Source organism: Astyanax mexicanus, chromosome 3, assembly GCF_023375975.1.
Source record: "Astyanax mexicanus isolate ESR-SI-001 chromosome 3, AstMex3_surface, whole genome shotgun sequence".
Classification (NCBI taxonomy): Eukaryota; Metazoa; Chordata; class Actinopteri; order Characiformes; family Acestrorhamphidae; genus Astyanax; species Astyanax mexicanus.
This window is the reverse complement of record NC_064410.1, coordinates 9593105-9614889: the sequence shown is the minus strand read 5'-3', so window position 1 is coordinate 9614889 and position 21785 is coordinate 9593105. Positions and strand designations below refer to the sequence as shown.

Genomic DNA, 21785 nt, shown 5'->3' with positions numbered 1-21785 from the left:
TTCCTTTTTTATCTACATGCAGGCATTGGGTCTTGTAAAAATGCTTCCCCTGCTGCCCTATAAAAGGCTAGTTCAGTGTCCCTTAATATATTAAAACTAAAAACCTACTCTAGATCAGTTTCTCTGACTATATTAGAACTGTGAACTGACTCTAGATCAGTGTCTCTGACTGTATCATAACGGAGAAATTACAATAGATCAGTGTCTGACTAGATTAGAATTGTGAACTGACTCTAGATTAATGTCTCTTCATGTTTTACAATTATAAAGTCACTCTAGATCAGTGCCTCTAACTCTAGAAGTGCGTTTCTAAGTTTGTTAAAACGTTTCGGTGTGGTCTGTTTTCACTACAGCTGAATCCAGATCATACATTATCTCAATATGTTCCTCCTGAAGGTCCAGATCCTGTAATAACTCCCCAGCTCTGTCTCCATGATTCTGTTCTTCATCACACTTTTCCTCCTCCTCCTCCTCCACTGAAATGGACAGGGAGGACGAGGGAAAAGTGGGGAATTCTGGACAGGAGTGGATGTGGTGGATGCCGATGCCGCTGTGGTGGAAGGTGGTGCTGCTGTGGCTGCAGGGTTGGTTTTCTTGGTGCCGGGTGTCGGGGATGCTGTGGCTGGTGGCAGTGCAGTCTGAGTAGGATAGAGGGGGCAGGCACTGGTGTGACTGTTCCCTTGCAGTGATCCCTGGGATGTCCACTGGTGGCGTGGCTGTGTGAGAAAAGGCCTCTGAAGAGCAAACAGTGCCCCCTGCTGACAAAAATTGCACAAAGCAGCCATTATATAATCAGCTCCACTGATCATACAGGACACATTTGTAATTCTAGAATTACAGACTGTAGTCCTCCTTTTTTCCTGCATGTTTTATTATTTGGGTGGTGGGTCATTGTGGTGCAAGTGGATCAGACACACCAGTATCTCTGCTGGACTGAGAATAGTTCACCAATAGCGTCCTTTGGGCGGCGTCCTATGACCAATGATGTTGGACAAGAGAATAACCAACACTGTAAACTGTGCAGCAACAGATTCAGAGCTTCTGTCTCTGACTTTAGTTTATCTACAAGGTGGAGCAGCTGTAGGTAGGAGTGTGTAATAGAGTGGAGAACATTGAGTGAAGAACACAGTGTTTAAAACTCCAGCAGCACTGCTGCAGTATCTGATCCACTCACTGTACCAGCACAACACACATTAACACCTCATACACCACCACCATGCTAATCAGTGTTACTCACTACAGCACTGATAATGACCCACCGCCCAAATAATAATAGCTGATCCTGTGGGGTACTGAGCAATGAAGAACAGGGTGAAAAAGAGGATAGTAATATATAATACAGAAAAACAGATACAGGACTACAGTTTGTGACAGTAGAATTAGAAATGTTTGTGACATTAAAAATGGTCATATTGTAATGCTTGATTGGTGAACTGTAGTGAACCTGTGTTTAAAGCACCTTTTTATTAAAATCAAACTCGTAAATAGGTTTCAAATAAATCTTACTGATTAAATTAAAACAAATCTAGTTATTTACAGAGATTTTAATAGACACCAGTGTCAGAATAATTAATTGCATTCTATTAAAGATTGGTGAAGTGGGAGTAACACTAAAGTATTTTCCCCTAAATTAGCTGATTAATCAGAGTCTAAAAATTATAATAAGATATTAGAGCCATAATAAATTAGGCTACTTCTGCTACTAGTAAAAAACACTTGAATTTGAATACATTGATACTTTTTGTACTTTTACTCAACAGGAAATCATAAAGGAGGACCTTTACTTTTACTAGAGTAGAATTTGACCTTTTATTTCTACTATAACTCAAGTACAGAATGTGGGTATTTTGTTCATCACTGTGCTGAGGTAAATTTGGTTTATTTCAGTATTTATGTTGGATTTGAAGAAATAATAGATTTGATTTAGCTACAAGGCTAATGCAGCTAATGGATGCTAATGGAAGCTTATAGCCACACAGTTAGAATGTTTAACTTAAACACGCGTCTCTTCAGACCAGGTAGAGATGCTCAGTAATCTCTAACAGATTTTACTATGCTGATTCTGACACTGTGTGACTCACTGTTATCTAGAACAATATGTTTTATCCATATGTGTGTGTGTGTGTGTGTGTGTGTGTGTGTGTAGGTGTAAGTGTATTCTCACCTGTGCCAAGTGTGTGAGTATGTGTTTGTAAGAAGATGGGTAATCTTCCATCCTCTTCTTTTTTGATTGGCTGTGAGCCCATGATGAGGTGTAGAGGCACCGCCCCCAAACGCTGTCGTGAGCGGACACACTGCATCACGTCCATTATCCACCTCCGCTCACGCCACACAGCCTCCACACTCTTTACATACAAACACACAGACATACACACACACACACATAAACAAGACTTTAAAAAAAAGCAGCATATAAAAAGTAATGCTGTGTTATATTTGAACTTGGATGTCAGAATTTACTAGTTAAAATGTTCAGTCCTGCACATCAAAACGATAAAAATCTTTTATCATATGCACAGTTACAGCAGCAGCACAAAGGACAGAATAGAATAGTGTTAGGAAAGAAATATATAAAATGTATAAAATGTATATAAACAAAGACACAAGAGAAAAAACATTAAACTTATAAGAGGAAGAGGAAAATGTCACGCCTGTTGCTAAAAACGCACCTGTCTCCCCCACACTCAGCTCTACCTTCGATTTCCAGTCACACTACCCAGAATGCACCATTTAGTGACTCTCACGATCACGTTACATGGTATGTGACACCTTCAGGAGGAAAATCGCCTGAGTACTTACACCTGACTAGGGCTGGGGCGACGCGTCGACATAATCGACGTCATCGATTACAAAAATACATCGATTTGCATAACGTGCGTCGGCACGTCGTAAACATGGCGGCGCCTGTGGAGAGCATTAGAGGTTAGATCGGGCCCAAAAATTCCAACTGGCTGTTTTCGGGCTGTTTTAATGAGCGAAATATGATCAGAATTATGTTAATTAACACGGTAACATAGAAGCATAGAACTATTATTTAATTAAAATGATTTTTAAGAACAGCTAAACACAGTTCTGCAAGTCAAACGCGGAGGAGTTCACGTGCGAGAGACACAGAGAGAGAGAGAGAGAGAGAGAGACACAGAGAGAGAGAGAGTGAGAGAGAGAGAGATTTGCGTGTTCTGATGTGAGCTACTCACAGGTGAAGGTTCTCTTTGATCTCCTCGTGCTCATATTCTAGTCCCATTCATAATTCTGCAGCTCCCTCAGTGTTTTCTGCCGTATTTTGCGGCTAGCGCGAGCGCTTACAACTGACACCGCGGACCGCGAGGTGCCGCCGCGTTTGCGCTGTAGAACTGCGGTAGTGAAAACAGCGCTTATAAATAAATTAGTTTAGTTTCACTTTCAGTTTTCGTTATTTTTTTTTTAAATAAAAATATAATTAAAAAACAGACGCCTACATCTCGGACTATTTTCTGGAGCCCGGGTCGGATTTACGGGCGGGCCTCGGGTCATGTCGGGTTCGGGCAGAGAATCTAAGCTCTAGAGAGCTTGGACTCCGGAGAGCAATCTCCAGCTACAAAAAAACGCCAGCGGGCATCTAAAGTTTGGGAGCATTTCACGCAAAAGGGCAACAATGTGGTCCTCTGCCATACGTGCAAAAGGAGCACTTGAAGCGCAAACATCCAGGAGCACTATGTCAACAGGGTCACACAGTAAGTTACCGTTTACATCAGGGTCTCCGCGGGTGTCCTTAAAAAGACTTAAGGCTGTCTACCAAAGGTTTTAAACCTGCCACAGGCAGAAATTATACATTTTTGGTTTATATTTGTGCATGGCATTTCGCAGTTTCCAGAAACAGTAGCATTATTCATAAGTTGAGGTGTTTAGCTAAGCTAGCTGCCTTAAGTTATTTTAGCTAGCGCCGTCGGCGCTGCGGTGTCACACCGTTTTCTGTCACCGTCGGAATTTTGTGACCAGTGCTCACGGTTATGAGCGTTCATTGGCAAAACGGAAGCTTTCTATACCTACACCTTACCCTCAGCCCTAAACTGAACCGTTTTGGCCAGTCGGGGTAAACATTAGAAACGAACACGTTTCGAATCGGCCAGTGCACCGGTCTGCTGAGAACTACTTGCCAGTGGTCACAAAATCTAGCGGTCACAGAAAACAGTGCAACACACGGTTGTGGTGTATGGGAGCTTATCATTTTTAGCGTTATAGATCTAAACAACGTGCTGTACATGTAAGTGATTATAAGTGTGGGGTTTGGTTTAGTAGGCTTGTGTTGTTGTTGTTGTTGTTATTATATATAAATATAGTAATTTATCGTTTGCTTTAAAACGTAAAATAATTATTATTTAAATATGTTTCTCAATGAATAGATTAGTCGACTAATCGAAAAAAATAATCGTTAGAATAATCGTTTAAAAAATAATCGTTAGGGACAGCCCTACACCTGACTGCTCAGAACACAACTTCAGAGCTGAGTATTGTTTTGGTTCGTACAGCATTACAACGCGTTGCTCTTTGCCTCTGGTTTTATGACCCTGGTATGTGTTTTCTTGTTGGCTCCTATCCACTGGTCTTGACCATGTTTATTCTGACTACTCTTTGTATTGCTCCTTTTGTTATTAAAGTTTAGATTTTACATCTGCGCTTGTCTGAGTTCTAATTCCTGTCTGAACAGAGAATTAAACCTCTTTCCAGTGTTAGTAAAGGAATAAGGTGTTGCTCTACACTATTCATCTATTTTCATCAGTGTCGGAAGCATTGGGATCAACATAAGAACACTTTTAGTGCCACCTTGTGGACTATGAAAACAGTGCAATGCTTCCTATTAATCTAAAATGGCCTTAATCCACAATAAAAATATGAATAATCAAAATATCCCTCCCACTTCTAAGCTGGTAATACATTTTAAGCAGGAAAACTGCTTAAAGAGAGTTGTGTCTGTGAGAAGAGAATATTTTTAGAGAATATGAATAATAACACAAAAACTTTTTTCCACTCATGGTTAGTGGTTAGGTAAAGCCATTTTTTTAAACGACTGTGTTTTAAAATCATAATGACAACCAAAAAATCCAGATGACCCTGATTAAAAGCTCACATACCCCAGTTCTTAATATCGTGTATTACCCCCTCTAACATTAATGGCAGCTTGAATCTTTTGTGGTAGTTGCTGATGAGGCTCTTTATTGTCTCAAAAGGTAAAGCTGCCCAAAGCCTTCGGTTCCTGTAAATTTCTGGGCTGTTTTCCAGATTGGCTCAATAATATTGAGGTCAGGAGACTGAGATGGCCACTCCAGAACCTTTGTTCAATTTGTTCTGCTGTATCCAATGACAGGTTGATTGGCCTTGTGATTTGGATCGTTGTCATGTTGAAACGTCCAAGTACGTCCCATGTGCAGCTTCTGGGCTGATGAGGGGAAGATTTACCTCCAGTATTTAATGATAACTTTGACCAAGTATCCTGTGTCTTTGTAGCTTACACATCCCCAAAACATCAGTATCCACCTCTGTGCTTTACAGTAGGAATGGTGTTCCTTTCATTCTAGGTCTTGTTAACACCTCTTCAAATGTAAAATTTATGGTTGTGGCCAAAAAGTCAGATTTTGGCCTCCTCACTCCAAATGACCCTGTTCCAGAAGTTTTGACGCTTGCCTCTGTGCTGTTTTTGGCATATTGTAGGCAAGATACTTTGTGGCATTTGCACAGTAATGGCTTTCGTCTGGAGACTCAACCTTATTGGGCATTTTTAAACAGCAACACCACAATTTACAAGTCCTGTATTTTTTGCATCCCAAACAATCTTTTTGGCAGTTGTGGACAGAATGTTTGTTGGTTTTTACAGAGCCCCTGATTTTCCATTTGTTAATTACTGTTTAAACACCACTGACTGGCAATATCAATTCCTTGGATATCCCTTGTGTATCTTTTTCCTGTTTTATACATTTCAAATAACTTTTCCTGTACATCCATTGAAAATTCTTTTGCTTTTCCCATTACTCACAATCCAGAAACCTCAGTGGCTGGATAAAAGATGCAAAAGTCTGTCTGGATCTCAGAAACTCACTCAGATTTTATTCCCACACACTGATTACAAGCAAACAGGTCACAGGTGAGAATGTTACCTTTAGTAGCCATTCAAACCCATTTGTGTCAAATTCTGTGCATGCTGTCAGGCCAAAATCACCAGGGCATGTGAGCTTTTTATCAGGGTCATCTGGATATTTTGGGTTGTCATTATGATTTAAATACAGAAAACTTTACTGTCGTTTGACAGTAAATGGCTTCACCCAACCACTAACCATATGTAGAAAAAAAGTTTTTGTGTTATTATTCATATTCTCTGAAAAAAGGCAAGAAGGCAAAAATTCTGCCGGGGTATGTAAACTTTTGAGCATAACTGTATGTGAGCAGCTGTGTGATGTGTATATGTGAGCAGGTAAACGCACCTGAGAGAGCTGTGTAATGTGTGTGTGTGAGCAGGTAAACGCACCTGAGAGAGTTGTGTGATGTGTGTGTGTGAGCAGGTAAACGCACCTGAGAGAGTTGTGTGATGTGTGTGTGTGAGCAGGTAAACGCACCTGAGAGAGTTGTGTGATGTGTGTGTGTGAGCAGGTAAACGCACCTGAGAGAGTTGTGTGATGTGTGTGTGTGAGCAGGTAAACACACCTGAGAGAGCTGTGTGATGTGTGTGTGAGCAGGTAAACGCACCTGAGAGAGTTGTGTGATGTGTGTGTGTGAGCAGGTAAACTCACCTGAGAGAGCTGTGTGATGTGTGTGTGTGAGCAGGTAAACTCACCTGAGAGAGCTGTGTGATGTGTGTGTGTGAGCAGGTAAACGCACCTGAGAGAGCTGTGTGATGTGTGTGTGTGAGCAGGTAAACTCACCTGAGAGAGCTGTGTGATGTGTGCTAGTCTGTCTCTGGCCTCTGAGACCTCCTTGCTGTCCAGTGCCTCTCGTAAAGCCTGCTGGCAAAGATACACATCCAGCTCCAGCTTAACCCACGCCTCACAGTGCAGACACAGCAACTCCCGACTGTACACCCAAAAATGCACTGAAACACACAAACACACACAAACACTGTAACTCACAGAAACACTTCAACACCCTGTAACACACTCAACTACTATAAAATACTGAATAACTGTAAAACACTGAACTACTGTAAAACAATTAATTATATTAACAATTCTGTAAAACACAGTAACACATTGTAACACAGAACACTGTAAAATACTGAATTACTTTAAAATACTGCAACACAGGAACACTGTAAAATGCTGTAACACACTGAACTACTGTAAAATACTGAATTACTATAAAACACTGAACTACTGTAAAATACTGAATTACTATAAAACACTGACCTACTGTAAAATAGTGTAAAACACTGTAACACACTGTAGTACAATGTGACACAAAAATACTGTAATACACTGTAACACATTAACACACTGAACTACTGTAACACACTGTAAAATACTGTAACTCACTGCAACACAGAAACACTGTAACACACTAACACAATATAACACAGAAACACTGTAACACACTAACACAATATAACACAGAAACACTGTAACACACTAACACAATATAACACAGAAACACTGTAACACACTGCAACACACTGAACTACTGTTAAATACTGAATTAACGTTACTGTAAAACACCGCAACACAAACTCAGTAAAACGCTGTAACACACTGAACTACTGTTAAATACTGAATTACTGTAAAACACTGCAACACAGAAGCATTATAAAACACTGTAACACACTGAGCTACTGTAAAATACTGAATTACTGTAAAACACTGCAACAAAGAAACATTATAAAACGCTGTTACACTGAACTACTGTAAAATACTGAATTACTGTAAAACACTGTAACACAGAAACATTGTAAAACATTGTAACACTGAACTACTGTAAAATACTGAATTACTGTAAAACACTGCAACACAGAAACATTGTAAAACGCTGTAACACTGAACTACTCTAAAATACTGAATTACTGTAAAACACTGTAACACAGAAACATTGTAAAACATTGTAACACTGAACTACTGTAAAATACTGAATTACTGTAAAACACTGCAACACAGAAACATTATAAAACGCTGTAACACTGAACTACTGTAACACACTGAACTACTGTAAAATACTGAACTACTGTAAAACACTGCAACACAGAAACATTGTAAAATGCTGTAACACACTGAACTACTGTAAAATACTGAACTACTGTAAAACACTGTAACACAAAAACATTGTAAAATGCTGTAACACTGAACTACTGTAACACACTGAACTACTGTAAAATACTGAACTACTGTAAAACACTGCAACACAGAAACATTATAAAACGCTGTAACACTGAATTACTGTAAAACACTGCAACACAGAAACATTATAAAACGCTGTAACACTGAACTACTGTAAAACACTGCAACAAAGAAACATTATGAAACGCTGTAACACTGAACTACTGTAAAATACTGAATTACTGTAAAACACTGTAAAACACTGTAACACACTGTAACACACTGTAACACACTGAACTACTGTAAAATACTGAACTACTGTAAAATACTGAATTAAAGTAAAATACTGCAACACAAGAAACACTGTAAAACGTTGTAAAACACAGATTAGAAAATGAGAAATAAACAGGAAGCACTCCTGAAAGAAACCCTGTGTGGTTGTTCTCTATGGTTCTGACCCCGGCTGCTCTCACCCAGCTCAAAGATGTGAAGCGGCATGGTGAGTCTGGCGTCCTGAGCGCCCTCTAATGGCCATAAACTGGAACTGAACTCCTCACTGGGGGGAAGCAGCAGGAGGAAAGACACCTCATCACCCACCTGTATCAACTCCTGAGTGTACAAACGATACTGATACGCCTGCAGAGAGAGAGAGAGAGAGAGAGAGAGAGAGAGAGATGGTACAATTCTAGAGATCTAGAGTGTGTTAAAAAGACACAATCAAAATGCAAAAAAAAAAAAGTTGAGTCAAATTATCTAACAAACGATTATCTTTTCTATTCTTTTCTAATTCTCTTACAGGTGAGAGAACATGATAAAGTGGTCGGTTAGACGCCCCTTTAATGGAGAATTGTCCACTAGTGGATTAAATGTGATGTGGAGCTCTATAAGTGCCAGGACAATGGGAGAAAATTTAATGGTACAACACAAAGTATTTTTTGCACCATATTTTTCTCACTATCAGGTGCAGTTAACATAAGTGTGCCTTATAATTCGGTGTGCCTTATGTATGAATTTTACCAGTCAGGTTGTAAGAAGCAGTAAAGCCACTCCACTGAAGTACAGCATTATACAAGTTTCTTTGGTAGTATTAGCATTAGCCGCAAACCGCTCTAAGCGCTAGCTCTGTCGTTGTTCAGAGTTGAGTATTATTGGCATGTAGTCTGCTGCTAACCCCGGGTAGCACTGCTGGAGCAGAATTAGAGGCTAACTGCTCTAAGCATTAGCTCATTCGCCGTTCAGAATTATTGATTGATTTAAATAATTTATTTTATATTGTCTCCCCAATTTTGAAGGCCAATTACCCCATTCACTTATTAGACTAGTAACTGATAATAGTAATTAGTTATAGTTACTAGTTACTTCTCCAAAAAAGAGTTACTAACTGAGTTACTCCACTATAAAAGTAACTAGTTACCAGTAAAAGTAACTATTGCCTTACTTTTGTTATACGCCCCATAAAAAAAATGAACAAAAGAAAATAAATTATGTATGTAAAAATGTATTATTATTAGAAAAATAACAAACAAAAATAAACCCAAAATGTTGACTTAAATATAATCAAACGAATAAAAAAAAAATAAGAATAGAAAAAATCCAAAAGTCTAGTGCTATTTTAAGGAGGCGTGCGCAAGGCTTAAAAATAGACTGTTGACGGGGTGTACGATGGCAACGCGCCACGCTACACGCCCTGCGCGGGGTGTACGATAGGGCCCTTTGTCTGTATGCGCTCATTCAGCTGCTAAAGTAACGTGCAGTAATTAGTTAGATTACTCGTTACTGAAAAAAGTAACGGCGTTAGTAACGCCGTTTATTTCAACGCCGTTACTACCATCACTGGAAACCAGACTCCGCCAGTACGCCCACCCAGAGAGAGCATGGCCAACTGTCCTCTCTCTGACTCTGGCTGCTGATTACTCAGGTTCTGATCATTTATTTTATAAGAATTTTTTTGTTGTTTTCATAATTTCTGTAATTAGATTATATTATTATAAAACTCTTAATGTCTAATTGTCAGTCAAGCGTGGAAATGATATATTAGTGTATGTCAGTCTAAACATTAATAAAGGAAATTTCTATTTTTTCTAACAAAGCAACCTGTATTGTGTACCTCAATTGGTTCAGATCTCCCCTTTGCTCTAGGTATAAACCCAGGGATGGAGTAACAGTAAGGTTATATAATGATATGATAATGATAGTTCCTGTAGTGAAGTGCGACCAATAGAATTGTTTGTGTGTGTGTGTGTGCATTTACCCTGAATAATGGAATGTTGAGTTTGGTCAGCAGGTGTGTAACTGCAGTCCTCAGATCTCTTACAAACTCCTCCACTCCAGAACTGTCAATCAAACAATCAGCCCCACCATCAGTCACAAGTTGGCCACTCCCACTGACTCCGCCTACTGAGTGCTTCTGTATCCAGCTCCACTCCTCCCTGCGCTCAGAAACAGCAAGTCAGTATAAGGAACAGGCTTTCATACTCCAACCAATATCATATATTATTCATACACAGGTGCCTCTCAAAAAATGATATAAATGAAACGTTACTTTATTTCAGTAATTTAGTTCAAATTGTGGAACTTATATATTATATAGATGTATTACACACAGAGTGATCTATTTTAAGCGTTTATTTCTTTAATTGTTGATGATTATGGCTAACAGCTAATAAACACCCAAATGTCAGTATTTCAAAAAAAAAAATAGAATATTAGATAAAACCAATTGGTACTTTTGGCACTGTGGGCAGTGTGCCAAGTCCTGCTGGAAGAGTCTCTCCACTCTTCCTCCAGACTGCTTGATTTACAAATGAAATGCAAAATTTACTAATGGTCGATGATGGTTTGGAGATTCATGTCATCTGCTGGTGTTGGTCCACTGTGTTATATTAAGTCTATCAAGTCAGTGCAATGGTTTCCCGGAAAATCTGGAGATGTGGATTTCATTTTCCAGCAGGACTTGGCACACTGCCTACACTGCCAAAAGTACCAATTCGTCTTATATGATATTTCAATTTCCTGAGATACTGATTTTTGGGTTTGGATTGGCTGTAAGACATAATCATAAACAATAAAAATAATAAACGCTTAAAATAGATCACTCTGTGTGTAATACATTTATATAATATATGAATTTCACATTTTGAACTGAATTTCTGAAATTCAGTAACTTTTCAATGATATTTAATTTTTTTTATATGCACCTTTACAGGACAAAAGTATTGGGACACCTACACATTGCACCTACAAATTGCACCTACAAATTGCACTATGCTCCTCAGCCCTCAGACACTCCATTTTGTAACTTTATATAGTCGGACACTTTGAGGCTGTGTTGCTTTAGTTCCTAAACACTTTATAAATAATCCGTAATCCGTGCTGGAGTTCTGTCAGCTCTTTAACTCCACCCATTTTTTCACTAATGTCTGTACAGGAAGACTGCATGGCTAGAGTCTGGATTTTATACATCTGTGGCATCAGGACTGAATAAAAGCCCTGAATGTAATGACTGAGGGGTGTATCCCAACATTTTTGTCCATATACTTATTTTTTTCAGACTGACGCCCATACGTTTCATATTTATAAGAGAGTGAAATAGTGTGTTATAAGAAGCTTTGTTACTGTGAGACATGATTGTTGTTGCGGATTCGACTGTGCAGCAGCAGGTTGGGTAGATGCTGGGGCACTGCCACCCTGAGCTGCTCCACAGAACTGCACAGCTTCACAATGCCAACATACAGACCCGGCTGAGCTCTCTGCCCACTGTTCCTGTGATACTCAAGCTTCTTCTATTTAGAGAGAGAGAGAGAGATTTGGTGTAAATTATTACAAACATGGGTCAGAAGGCACATCTCAGGCACAAATGAAGCTGCTGAATCTGAGGAACCACTGACTTTACTGAGTCTGAGGAGCCACTTACTGTACTGCATCTGAGAAACTACTGACCTCACCAAGCATAAGGAACCAATGACACTGCTGAAACTGAGGAACAAATGACCCTACTAAATCTGAGGAATCACTGACTCAACTTAACCTGAGTAACCAATTACTCTACTGAATCTGAGTAACTACTGAATCTAAGAAATATGGGGGAGAAATTACTGTACTGAATCTGAGCAACTACTGAATCTAAGAAATATGGGGAAGAAATTACTCTACTGAATCTGAGGAACCACTGACTCTACATGATCTGAAACAACTCTAAACCTGAGGAACAAATGACTTCCCTCCACATAAACTACTGACCTTACAGAGGTCAGGACCCAGTGACCTGAGTAACCAATTACTCTAATCTGAGGAAGTACTGACTCTGTTAAATCTGAGGAATCTGAGAAACAAATGACTATACTGAGTCTGAGGAGCCACTTACTGTACTGCATCTGAGAAACTACTGACCTCACCAAGCATAAGGAACCAACGACACTGCTGAATCTGAGGAACCACTGACTCAACTTAATCTGAGTAACCAATTACTGAATCTGAACAACTACTGAATCTAAGAAATATGGGGGAGAAATTACTCTACTGAATCTGAGGAACCACTGACTCTACATGATCTGAGAAAACTCTGAGCCTGAGGAACAAATGACTCCACTCCACATAAACTACTGACCTTACAGTGGTCAGGACCCAATGACCTGAGTAACCAATTACTCAAATCTGAGGAAGTACTGACTCTATTAAATCTGAGGAATCTGGGGGACAAATGACTCTTCTGAATCTGAAGAAACAAATGACTCTACTGAGTCTGAGGAGCCACTTACTGTACTGCATCTGAGAAACTACTGACCTCACCAAGCATAAGGAACCAACGACACTGCTGAATCTGAGGAACCACTGACTCAACTTAATCTGAGTAACCAATTACTGAATCTGAACAACTACTGAATCTAAGAAATATGGGGGAGAAATTACTCTACTGAATCTGAGGAACCACTGACTCTACATGATCTGAGAAAACTCTGAGCCTGAGGAACAAATGACTCCACTCCACATAAACTACTGACCTTACAGAGGTCAGGACCCAGTGACCTGAGTAACCAATTACTCTAATCTGAGGAAGTACTGACTCTATTAAATCTGAGGAATCTGGGGGACAAATGACTCTTCTGAATCTGAGGAACAAATTACTCTAATGAATCTGAGGAAACACTGATTGTACTGATTCTGAGAAAACGAATGACTACTGAATCTGAGGAGCCACTTACCATACTGCAACTGAGAAACCAAACATTTATCAAACTTAGTCTGAGAACCACTGACCTTACCAAGCCTAAGGAACCAATGACATTACTGAGTCTGAGAAACAAATGACCCTTCTAAGTCTAAGGAACTAGGAGACACTCACTGTACTGCATCTGAGAAACCACTAACCTTATCGAGCCTTAAAAAATAATGACCCTACTGATTCTGAGGAACAAATGACCCTATTGAGTCTGTGTGTTTGCATGTGTGTACCCTAAGCTGCTGTGTAAATGTATCCATGGCCGTTGGTTCTGGCAGTAAGTGGGCTCTGCTCCATCGGGTCTCCAGGTGTTTGAGTGGACTCCAGTGCAGTTGGGGGTCAGCAGGAGTCAGCGGGGTCACAACCTCCTTTAGAGTGACCAGCAGCACGTTACCATGACGATCCTTCAGAGGCTCAAAATACACCTGTCCCAAATCCACAGAACCCAGAGAGGCCTGGAGAGAGAGACAAAGAGAGGGACATAAAGATAAAGAGAAAAAATGAAAATTTCTACTATTGTCTAATGTTTTCTCTTTTTTATATCTCTCTATGTATTTCTTTCTCTCTCTCTCTCTCTCTACCTGTATCTGGCTGATGGCTCTGAGAATGCAGTGTCTGTTCTGTAAAAGTGAGGATGAGGAGGAGAGTGATGAAGACATGGACTGCTGCAGCCACGGCACTTGCTGCCATGCACACGACAGCTGGAGAAAAAACACAAAAAAACAAACCCTCTATACAAAAAAACAATACAACAATATATCACAATTAACTTTTATCTTTTTTTATATAAATGAAACATATTTGCAACAAAGTTCACTCTGTATAGAACAGAGTTGGAGCCAGACTTTTCTACTCATTTGGCAGACCCACACCCTCTACCCAGACCAAGCACATGTCTCAGACATGTGACATGTAGAGTAGGTTTTTTCCAGTAAATGTAGTGTCTCAACAGTAAATGTTATAAGAAGAAAAAAATATGTTTTAAACACTATTTGGACTCATTCCAGACCAGAAAATAAATATGACAAAAGCGCTAAACCAAGAAGGCACAGATAAAGTTAGCTAACATAATAAAAACTAGTTATGATCACACTGATCATTTTATGCTAACATCAGACTGTAAAAAAACCTTGTAGAGAGTTTCTGTTAACAACAATATTATAAATAAACTAGCTAGTTTTCTGACAGCTCAACTACATCTCAGACTCTCTATGCACTGCAGATGATATGTCTGTTTCAGCTATGGCTGTCTGTCAATAACATCTTTCCTGAGCATAGCTCCGCCTTCTCAAAAAAAAAAATGAAACATTTTTTTTTTACTTATTATACTTTAATTGTGTAAAATAGTACAAAAGTTACAAAAAGTACAATACTTTCTTAAATTGTGCTTAAAGTGTATTTACTGTACTAAAATGGAACTATTTTAAAAATACTTAAGTAACATTTAAACATACTACTTTATGTATTTATCCCCCCTACAGTAAAATTATAATACATTTAAGTATTGCAACTGTATCACTATTATACACCAGGTATATTAGAAATGTACTAAGAATTGATGTTAGAAATATTTACATTAGAGTACAAGTATGCTTCTTATATGTTTGTCTTTTGTAAGTAGTATACTTGTAAGTAGTATACTTCTAGTATACTTCGTTGGGTATAAAAATATATTTTAATATATTGTACTACAATTTTTAGCATGTTAAAAATTTACTTTATTTATAAAGTAATAAATATACATTTCTTTTATAAATGTAGTAAATTTAATTTACTTTCTAAAAAGTTACATGATGCTTTGTACTGTAATTAAACTACTGTAACAGTTGTTTTGAACACACTTTGCTAAAAATGAACAAAAGTATATTTGTAAATAAATATATTGAATTCAATTAAACTAAAAGAGTACTTTATTTTAGTCTATTTTTTATACACTATATTGTACTTTTTAAAAAGTATGATCAAATTTCACTTTTAAACAATAGATGAAAGCATTTTAAGCAAGTACATAAATCTGTTAGTATATTTACAGCATACATACAATTTTTCTCAATATGTTTTAAGTTCAATTAAGTATATTTTTCTTTCACCAGGGAATACAGTCATTGATTGAGACAAATAAGCTTACTGAGAATTCTGCCCCTAGCCAGGGATAAATACTAATAATGAAACACCTGACTGGACAACATAAATGACAAAGAGAAGAGTAACATCTCTTTTCCAAAATCATTAACAGTATTCCCCCCAACAAGTGTTATAAAGTATTAAAACAGCATCATAATAAATGCTTTAATGTTTGATTGACAGCTGACCTTGGCAAACCACAGAAAGTCTTGAGTGATGGAGGTGGAGCAGCACTGGATCTCCACCAGTGGGAGCTGATCTTCAGCTGTAACCAGGATGTTGTCTTTGTGGTAGAACACAGTGGCCAAATATGCACCTCTGAAACACAAGAGCAAATATCTACAACCAGCAGAACCACACAGCTTTTATACTAATAGACCACTGAAATCGTGTCGTCATTTTGTAGTCGGCGCCATGTTGTTTATGCCCATATTTGGGGCTCCTTTGGGGTTCCGTGTCTAAGCAGTTTAAGTCAATACGGGATTTGAATGGGCTTTTCAAAAACTGGCCTCTGTCACATTCTGTGGTAAATAAATATGTTCAGAACCCTGTACGTTTAATTCTGTGTACATTTACCTCTTTAATATCACTGGATCCTTAGAATTATGAGATCGTTTAAGGGGAGTAATCAGAAAAATGCTAACTTTAAGCTAATGCTTAACTGGATTGGATTCTGCATAACAACAGCGAACTCCATTCACATCATCACGTTTTGGATTATTATGCTTCTTCACAGAGGATCATTAAAGCATTTAAATAGGTAAAAACTCTTTCAGTAATGTTGAGCAGTGTGATGTTGAGCAGTGTAGTCTGTGTTAGAGCTTTAAAAGGCAGATAACAAGAGAAAGTGTCTCTCAGTTCAGCAGCGCTTAGTATTTAAGGTTTAGTATTTAATTACGCTCATTAGTTTATACTAATTACAACACCTGACCCAAATAATCAACTAACAACTAACTAATCAACTAACTACCTGCCCTCACTGAGGCGACAACGAACCAGAAACACCCATTTATTTCACTGCATAATAAAGACGATAAATGTTAAAACATGTTACAGCTGGTTCTGGAGTATCACTGACCTTTTTTAGTGATTTTATGCTGTATCACTCTCAGCTCTCCTCAGTGAGGGCAGTTAGTTCATTATTAGGCTCAGCTGTGTGTAGGGTTGCAGCGGTAACCGGTTTCACGGTATACCGTGGTATTAAAATGCACGGTTATCATACCGTGTGTGTTTGCTTATTACCGGTAAAACGCAAGCCAGCGGAGAAAGTCACCCGCGCATGCGCAACTCTGCTCCGCTTCAGCTACTCAGCACACAGCGGTGAGAATGGCAGAAAGTGCATCAGACTAGAGCTTCATTAACAATTATTATTGTTAATGAAAACGAACCAAATAACGAAAACTGAAAGTGAAACTTAACTAACTTATTTATAAGCGCTGTTTTCACTCCCGCAGTTCTACAGCGGGAGGTGTTGTGCTGATTCTGTCCGCGAAGCGGGAGTCGGATTGAGCAGGGAGTCGGATTCGGCACAACAGCGGCAGCGCGGCAGCACCTCGCGGCCCGCGGTGTTAGTTGTAAGCGCTCGCGCTAGCCGCAAAATACGACAGAAAACACTGAGAAACTGCAGAATTATGTATTGGACTAAAATGAGCACGAGGAGATAAAAGAGAACCTTTACCTGTGAGTAGCTCACATCAGAACACGCAAATCTCTCTCTCTCTCTGTCTCTCTCTCTCGCACGTGAACTTCTCCGCACTGTGTTTAGCTGTTCTTAAATAATAGTTCTATGCTTCTATGTTAGTGTTAATTAACATAATTCTGATCATATTTCGCTCATTCAAACAGCCTGAAAACAGACTTGTAATCTTGTAATCAACAAGCTTGTAATCAATGTGGCCGTAAAGTCACAGCTAAAGGAGGAAATACATCAAACCTGTTCTCCCATCTCCGAGAACACCACCCCGCTGTGCAGCGCAAAGTATGTGTTCAGTTTATAATTTTAATCTGAACATAAATAAAAACCTCTTTGTAGTCGTGCACAACCCATGCGGTAAGCGCCCGCAAAAGCGCTGAGTTATCCGAAATTTGGGCACGCAGGTACAGGTGCTACGTGCTACGATGGATTCACGTGTCCGTGTAAAGGTCCTGGCCGGACTGGATGTGAAAGACGCCATTCATTTACATGCGTTCATTTTCTAATTCTGACGTGCCTGTTTTTCATATGTTGAAGGTTTTAAGTAGTGAAAGCCTTAAAATAGAAATCTCTATTGTGAGGATCATGTCAGAAATAAATCCCCTCTTTCTGCAGTATCTGGTTATATACCAACTTTTTTATATATATACACTCTTAATGCCCTTAAGAGTAGTGGAAAAACATGGTTTCCTTCACCTGATGATGTAATTTCTACAATAAATAGTTAATTGAACAAAAAACCTTTGTTGTAATTTATTTAAGGGTCAGTTTAATAATATATGTAACAAACTGTGATACCGTGATAACCGTGATACCGCGGTATTTTCCGAGACGGTTATCATACCGTGAAAATCTCATACCGTTGCAACCCTAGCTGTGTGTAAAATGCTCCTAATTTACGGTCGGAGATCTCTGGTGTTGCGCCGAAAATAGTCTCCTGCTAATCTCTGCAGCGGCGCTGTAGCATTAGCTTAAAATTAAGTTAGCATTTTTCTCATTACGACCCTTAAATGATCTCGTGATTCAGAGGATCCAGTGATGTTCAGGTGTAAAATATACACAGAATAAAACGTACAGGGGTCTAAACAGATTTATTTACCACAGAATGTGACAGAGACGTGTTTTTAAAAAAAGCTCATTCACTTTCCTCATAGGAAAAACTGCTTAGACACGGAAGCCGTATGAGGACTACAGAATGACGCATGACTTCAGTGGTCTATGGTGGGCAATTTGACAATTACACTCAATGTCAAATGAATAATGCAGAACTGCTGCACCACCACAAGAGGGTGTACAGGTGCTTCCGTGGAGTTCCCCCATAAAAAAGCCACCCCTGTGTGAGGGACACTAACAGCTCAGCAATATGTGCAAAACATTATATGACCACGTTCAGTAAGATAACGCTCACCCACACAGGGCTGCAACGATTAATCGGAGTAATCAACAACGTGAGCTATAGGAATTTGATTTGACTATAGACAATTTCATTGTCAACGCGTTTCTAATACATGATGGAGTGAGAGAAAGAGAGAGCATGCAAGAGGAAAAAAAAGGATGAGAGAGAAAGATACATACAAAATTCATGAACAATCTGACTGGCCTATTCTTATGCTTACTTAGCCAATTAGGTTTCAGTGTGGGTGGGACTTGCAGCACATGAGAGAGCAGGAAAGAGAGAGAGCAGCGCTGTGTCCATTAAACACAAACACAAACACACACATTTAACTCACAATACTTTACAGTCTGTCTTTGCTAGTTCTATACAGGTTAAACAATGACTTCTATATCTACTATATTACCCGTGGTGAGTTAAATTATTGCAGAGAGCTGCTGAGGTGGGTTTAACCCTTTGAACTTTAGGCTGTTTTGGTGTGTATTTTCTTCGTTTTTGTCAGTTCCTCTTTTAAGGTCTTATAACACAGTAATTATATCAGACAGTCACATGCCCTGATCTATTTTACTCCAGAAGCCATATGGCTGCTCAAAATAAAAATGTTATTTGCAAAATAACTACTTAGTAAAAATGTGCAAGTAAAATGAAAACTATATAAAGTAGTGCCATACCATTTTCTAACCATATATGGATTATGTTTATGTGTGAAGGGATTCCTGAGTAATTAGGCTGAGAACACAAGGTGACGGTTCTAAGGGTTAAACAGGCTTCACTCCTTTAATAACTTTAGTTAATCTAACCTTAGCAGGCAAAGCGTTAGGGAGATACTGTACTTTGTCCACTCCATTAAAATTAAGTTATATGTCATAGTAACTACAGACTTTAATTTAAATTTTATTTATTTTCTCAGACTAACAATAATTTCAGGAAGGCATATTCTTTGAAAAAAGTAAGGAAAAAAGGAAAAAAAAAATAGATACAAGTATCTTAGAAATCTCTGTTAATGTTTCCTATAATATACTTTGCCATTTTTAGTTTAATTTAGGTATGTCAAACTATCCCAATGTCCTGCACAAATGGTCTTGAGGTCTAAATGTTTAGCTGCCCTCACCATTAGGAAGAACAAATGGAGGGTATCACAAAAAATAATTGCGACTAATCGACTAAACAAACGAATAATCATCAGAATAAAATAGTCATTAGTTGCATACACCCACACACAGCAGGGGTTTCCCAAGAACGTCTCCGCCAAATTGAAACACTTCCTTGGCCTGCCAGTTATCAGATTTATGACCAATCAATCATTATTGGGAACAGCTGGGATCATGCCCAACCGTAATACAGGATCTCCTTTTAATTACAGTACAGTTTTCCCCAATACAATTATACTGTCACTTTAATGCTGTTATAACTTTTAGCACACATATCATAATTACATTCAGACATGTAAAGCTTTTTTACATTACAAATATGAACTTCATGCTGCATTCGTTTTTTAATGTAATAATTTTAATTCGTAATTTAAAGCAGCACTAGGTAGGATTTCCTTGGTTTTTGATCTTTTTAAAGAAGTAAAATTACAGCTTGAAACTCACTGCAGCGCTCCATTGATGTGTAATAGGAGGAATAGAGGTGCTCTCGTGTCTGTGCCGGAGCTCCTCTGAGCTCAAACCAGACTCTGTACGTTTTACGAGGCGGCCGCGACCAACACTCGCAAGAACTGCGACCTGCTTTCCGACGTTTAGTTCTAACAGTTCTACAAGGACAACTGGTTCATTCTTTACAAACTAACATACAGACACTCTGACAGAAGCTGGAAAGAGACCGAATATGTCTGTGAAAGCCAGAAAATGAGGAAGAGAAACTAATCCGCCTGAAACATTTATTACACTATACAACTGTAGGGGGAGCCCACGAGCACAAAATCATAATCCTACCTAGTGGAGCTTTAATGTACATAACGTCAAACAGTGTGGGGGAGCTAAATATTTAAATGATGTGGGCTTACCTCTGCAGCAGACGCACAAACTTGTTGGCAGAGTGGAAGAAGTGTTTGAGTCCCCGGGACATGGAAACACGCTTAGCAGATCTCAGCTGCCTCAAGCTTTCTACAAGCACACACACACACACACACACGCACACACACAAACACAATGTTTCCCATTTACACAACATGTTGCATCAGTTACTTAATTCTGTCACTTTGCCCTGTACAATATCAGACAGATTTAACCATTCCTAACGCAACAGGCCACCCAACTCCTGAAACAAGCAGTGGTTATCTCACACCTCAACTACTGCAATGCAATGCTAACAGGTCTCCCAGCCTGTTTAGTAAGCCACTTCAGATGGTCCAAACCAAAATGGGCACATGTCACCCCACTGCTCACTGAGCTCCTCTGGCTACCGGTTGCTGCTCATATTAAATTCAAAGCCCTTACTCTCCTAACACCTCTAACAAACTAACTACTCCTAACCTCAATTCCTTCTTCCCCTTTGGCCTTCTTTAGGTCCTGCTAAAAAAGTTCTTGTCTTGAACTTCCATGTCCTCTTTTGCAAATAGAGGACACTGTTATTTGTAGGTCGCTTTGGATAAAAGCATCCAACAAATGTACTGTAATGTAATGTAATATTTGAATTGTGTCATTCTGTGTGTGTGTGTGCTACCTGTGCAGTATCCTCTGTAGGTGGGCTCTCTGATCTGATCCAGTAATTTCCTTAATGCTGCCTCCTGACTGCTCCCTCTGATTTTTACGCCGCTGCACTGCCTCCAGCCTGTAGGTGGCAAGAGAGCACAGAAGACTTTTTCGGGTTTTACTAAAGGTAGCTACAGTGGCTTGCACAAGTATTCATACCCCTTAACCTTTCTTACATTTTGTCACTTTAAAACTTTTTATCGAAGTGTGACGTTAAAAAGTATTCAGCCCACTTTATTCTGAAACCCCTGAATAAAATCCAGTGAAATTAATTGCCTTCAGAGGTCACGTAATTAGTTAAGATGTGTGTAATTTAGTCTCAGAATAAATACACCTTTTCTGTCCTGTTTTTTACAAAACACCAGTAAACAAACAGCATCGTGAAGACCAA

The 21785-nt window shown here is 39.0% G+C and overlaps 1 protein-coding gene across 1 annotated transcript; it reads right to left on the bottom strand.

The window, feature by feature from the left end:
* Nucleotides 1-318: 318 nt before the first annotated feature.
* LOC111189848 (ankyrin repeat and fibronectin type-III domain-containing protein 1) lies at nt 319-20868 on the bottom strand. The gene is made up of 10 exons (XM_049475678.1): nt 20707-20868; nt 15801-15930; nt 14070-14189; nt 13722-13943; nt 11886-12052; nt 10522-10699; nt 8744-8906; nt 6894-7060; nt 2165-2345; nt 319-755 (listed from the first exon to the last, which is right to left on the bottom strand). The coding sequence occupies exons 1-10, from the start codon at nt 20766-20768 to the stop codon at nt 319-321; spliced, it is 1827 nt and encodes a 608-aa protein (XP_049331635.1). The 5' UTR covers nt 20769-20868.
* Nucleotides 20869-21785: the final 917 nt, after the last annotated feature.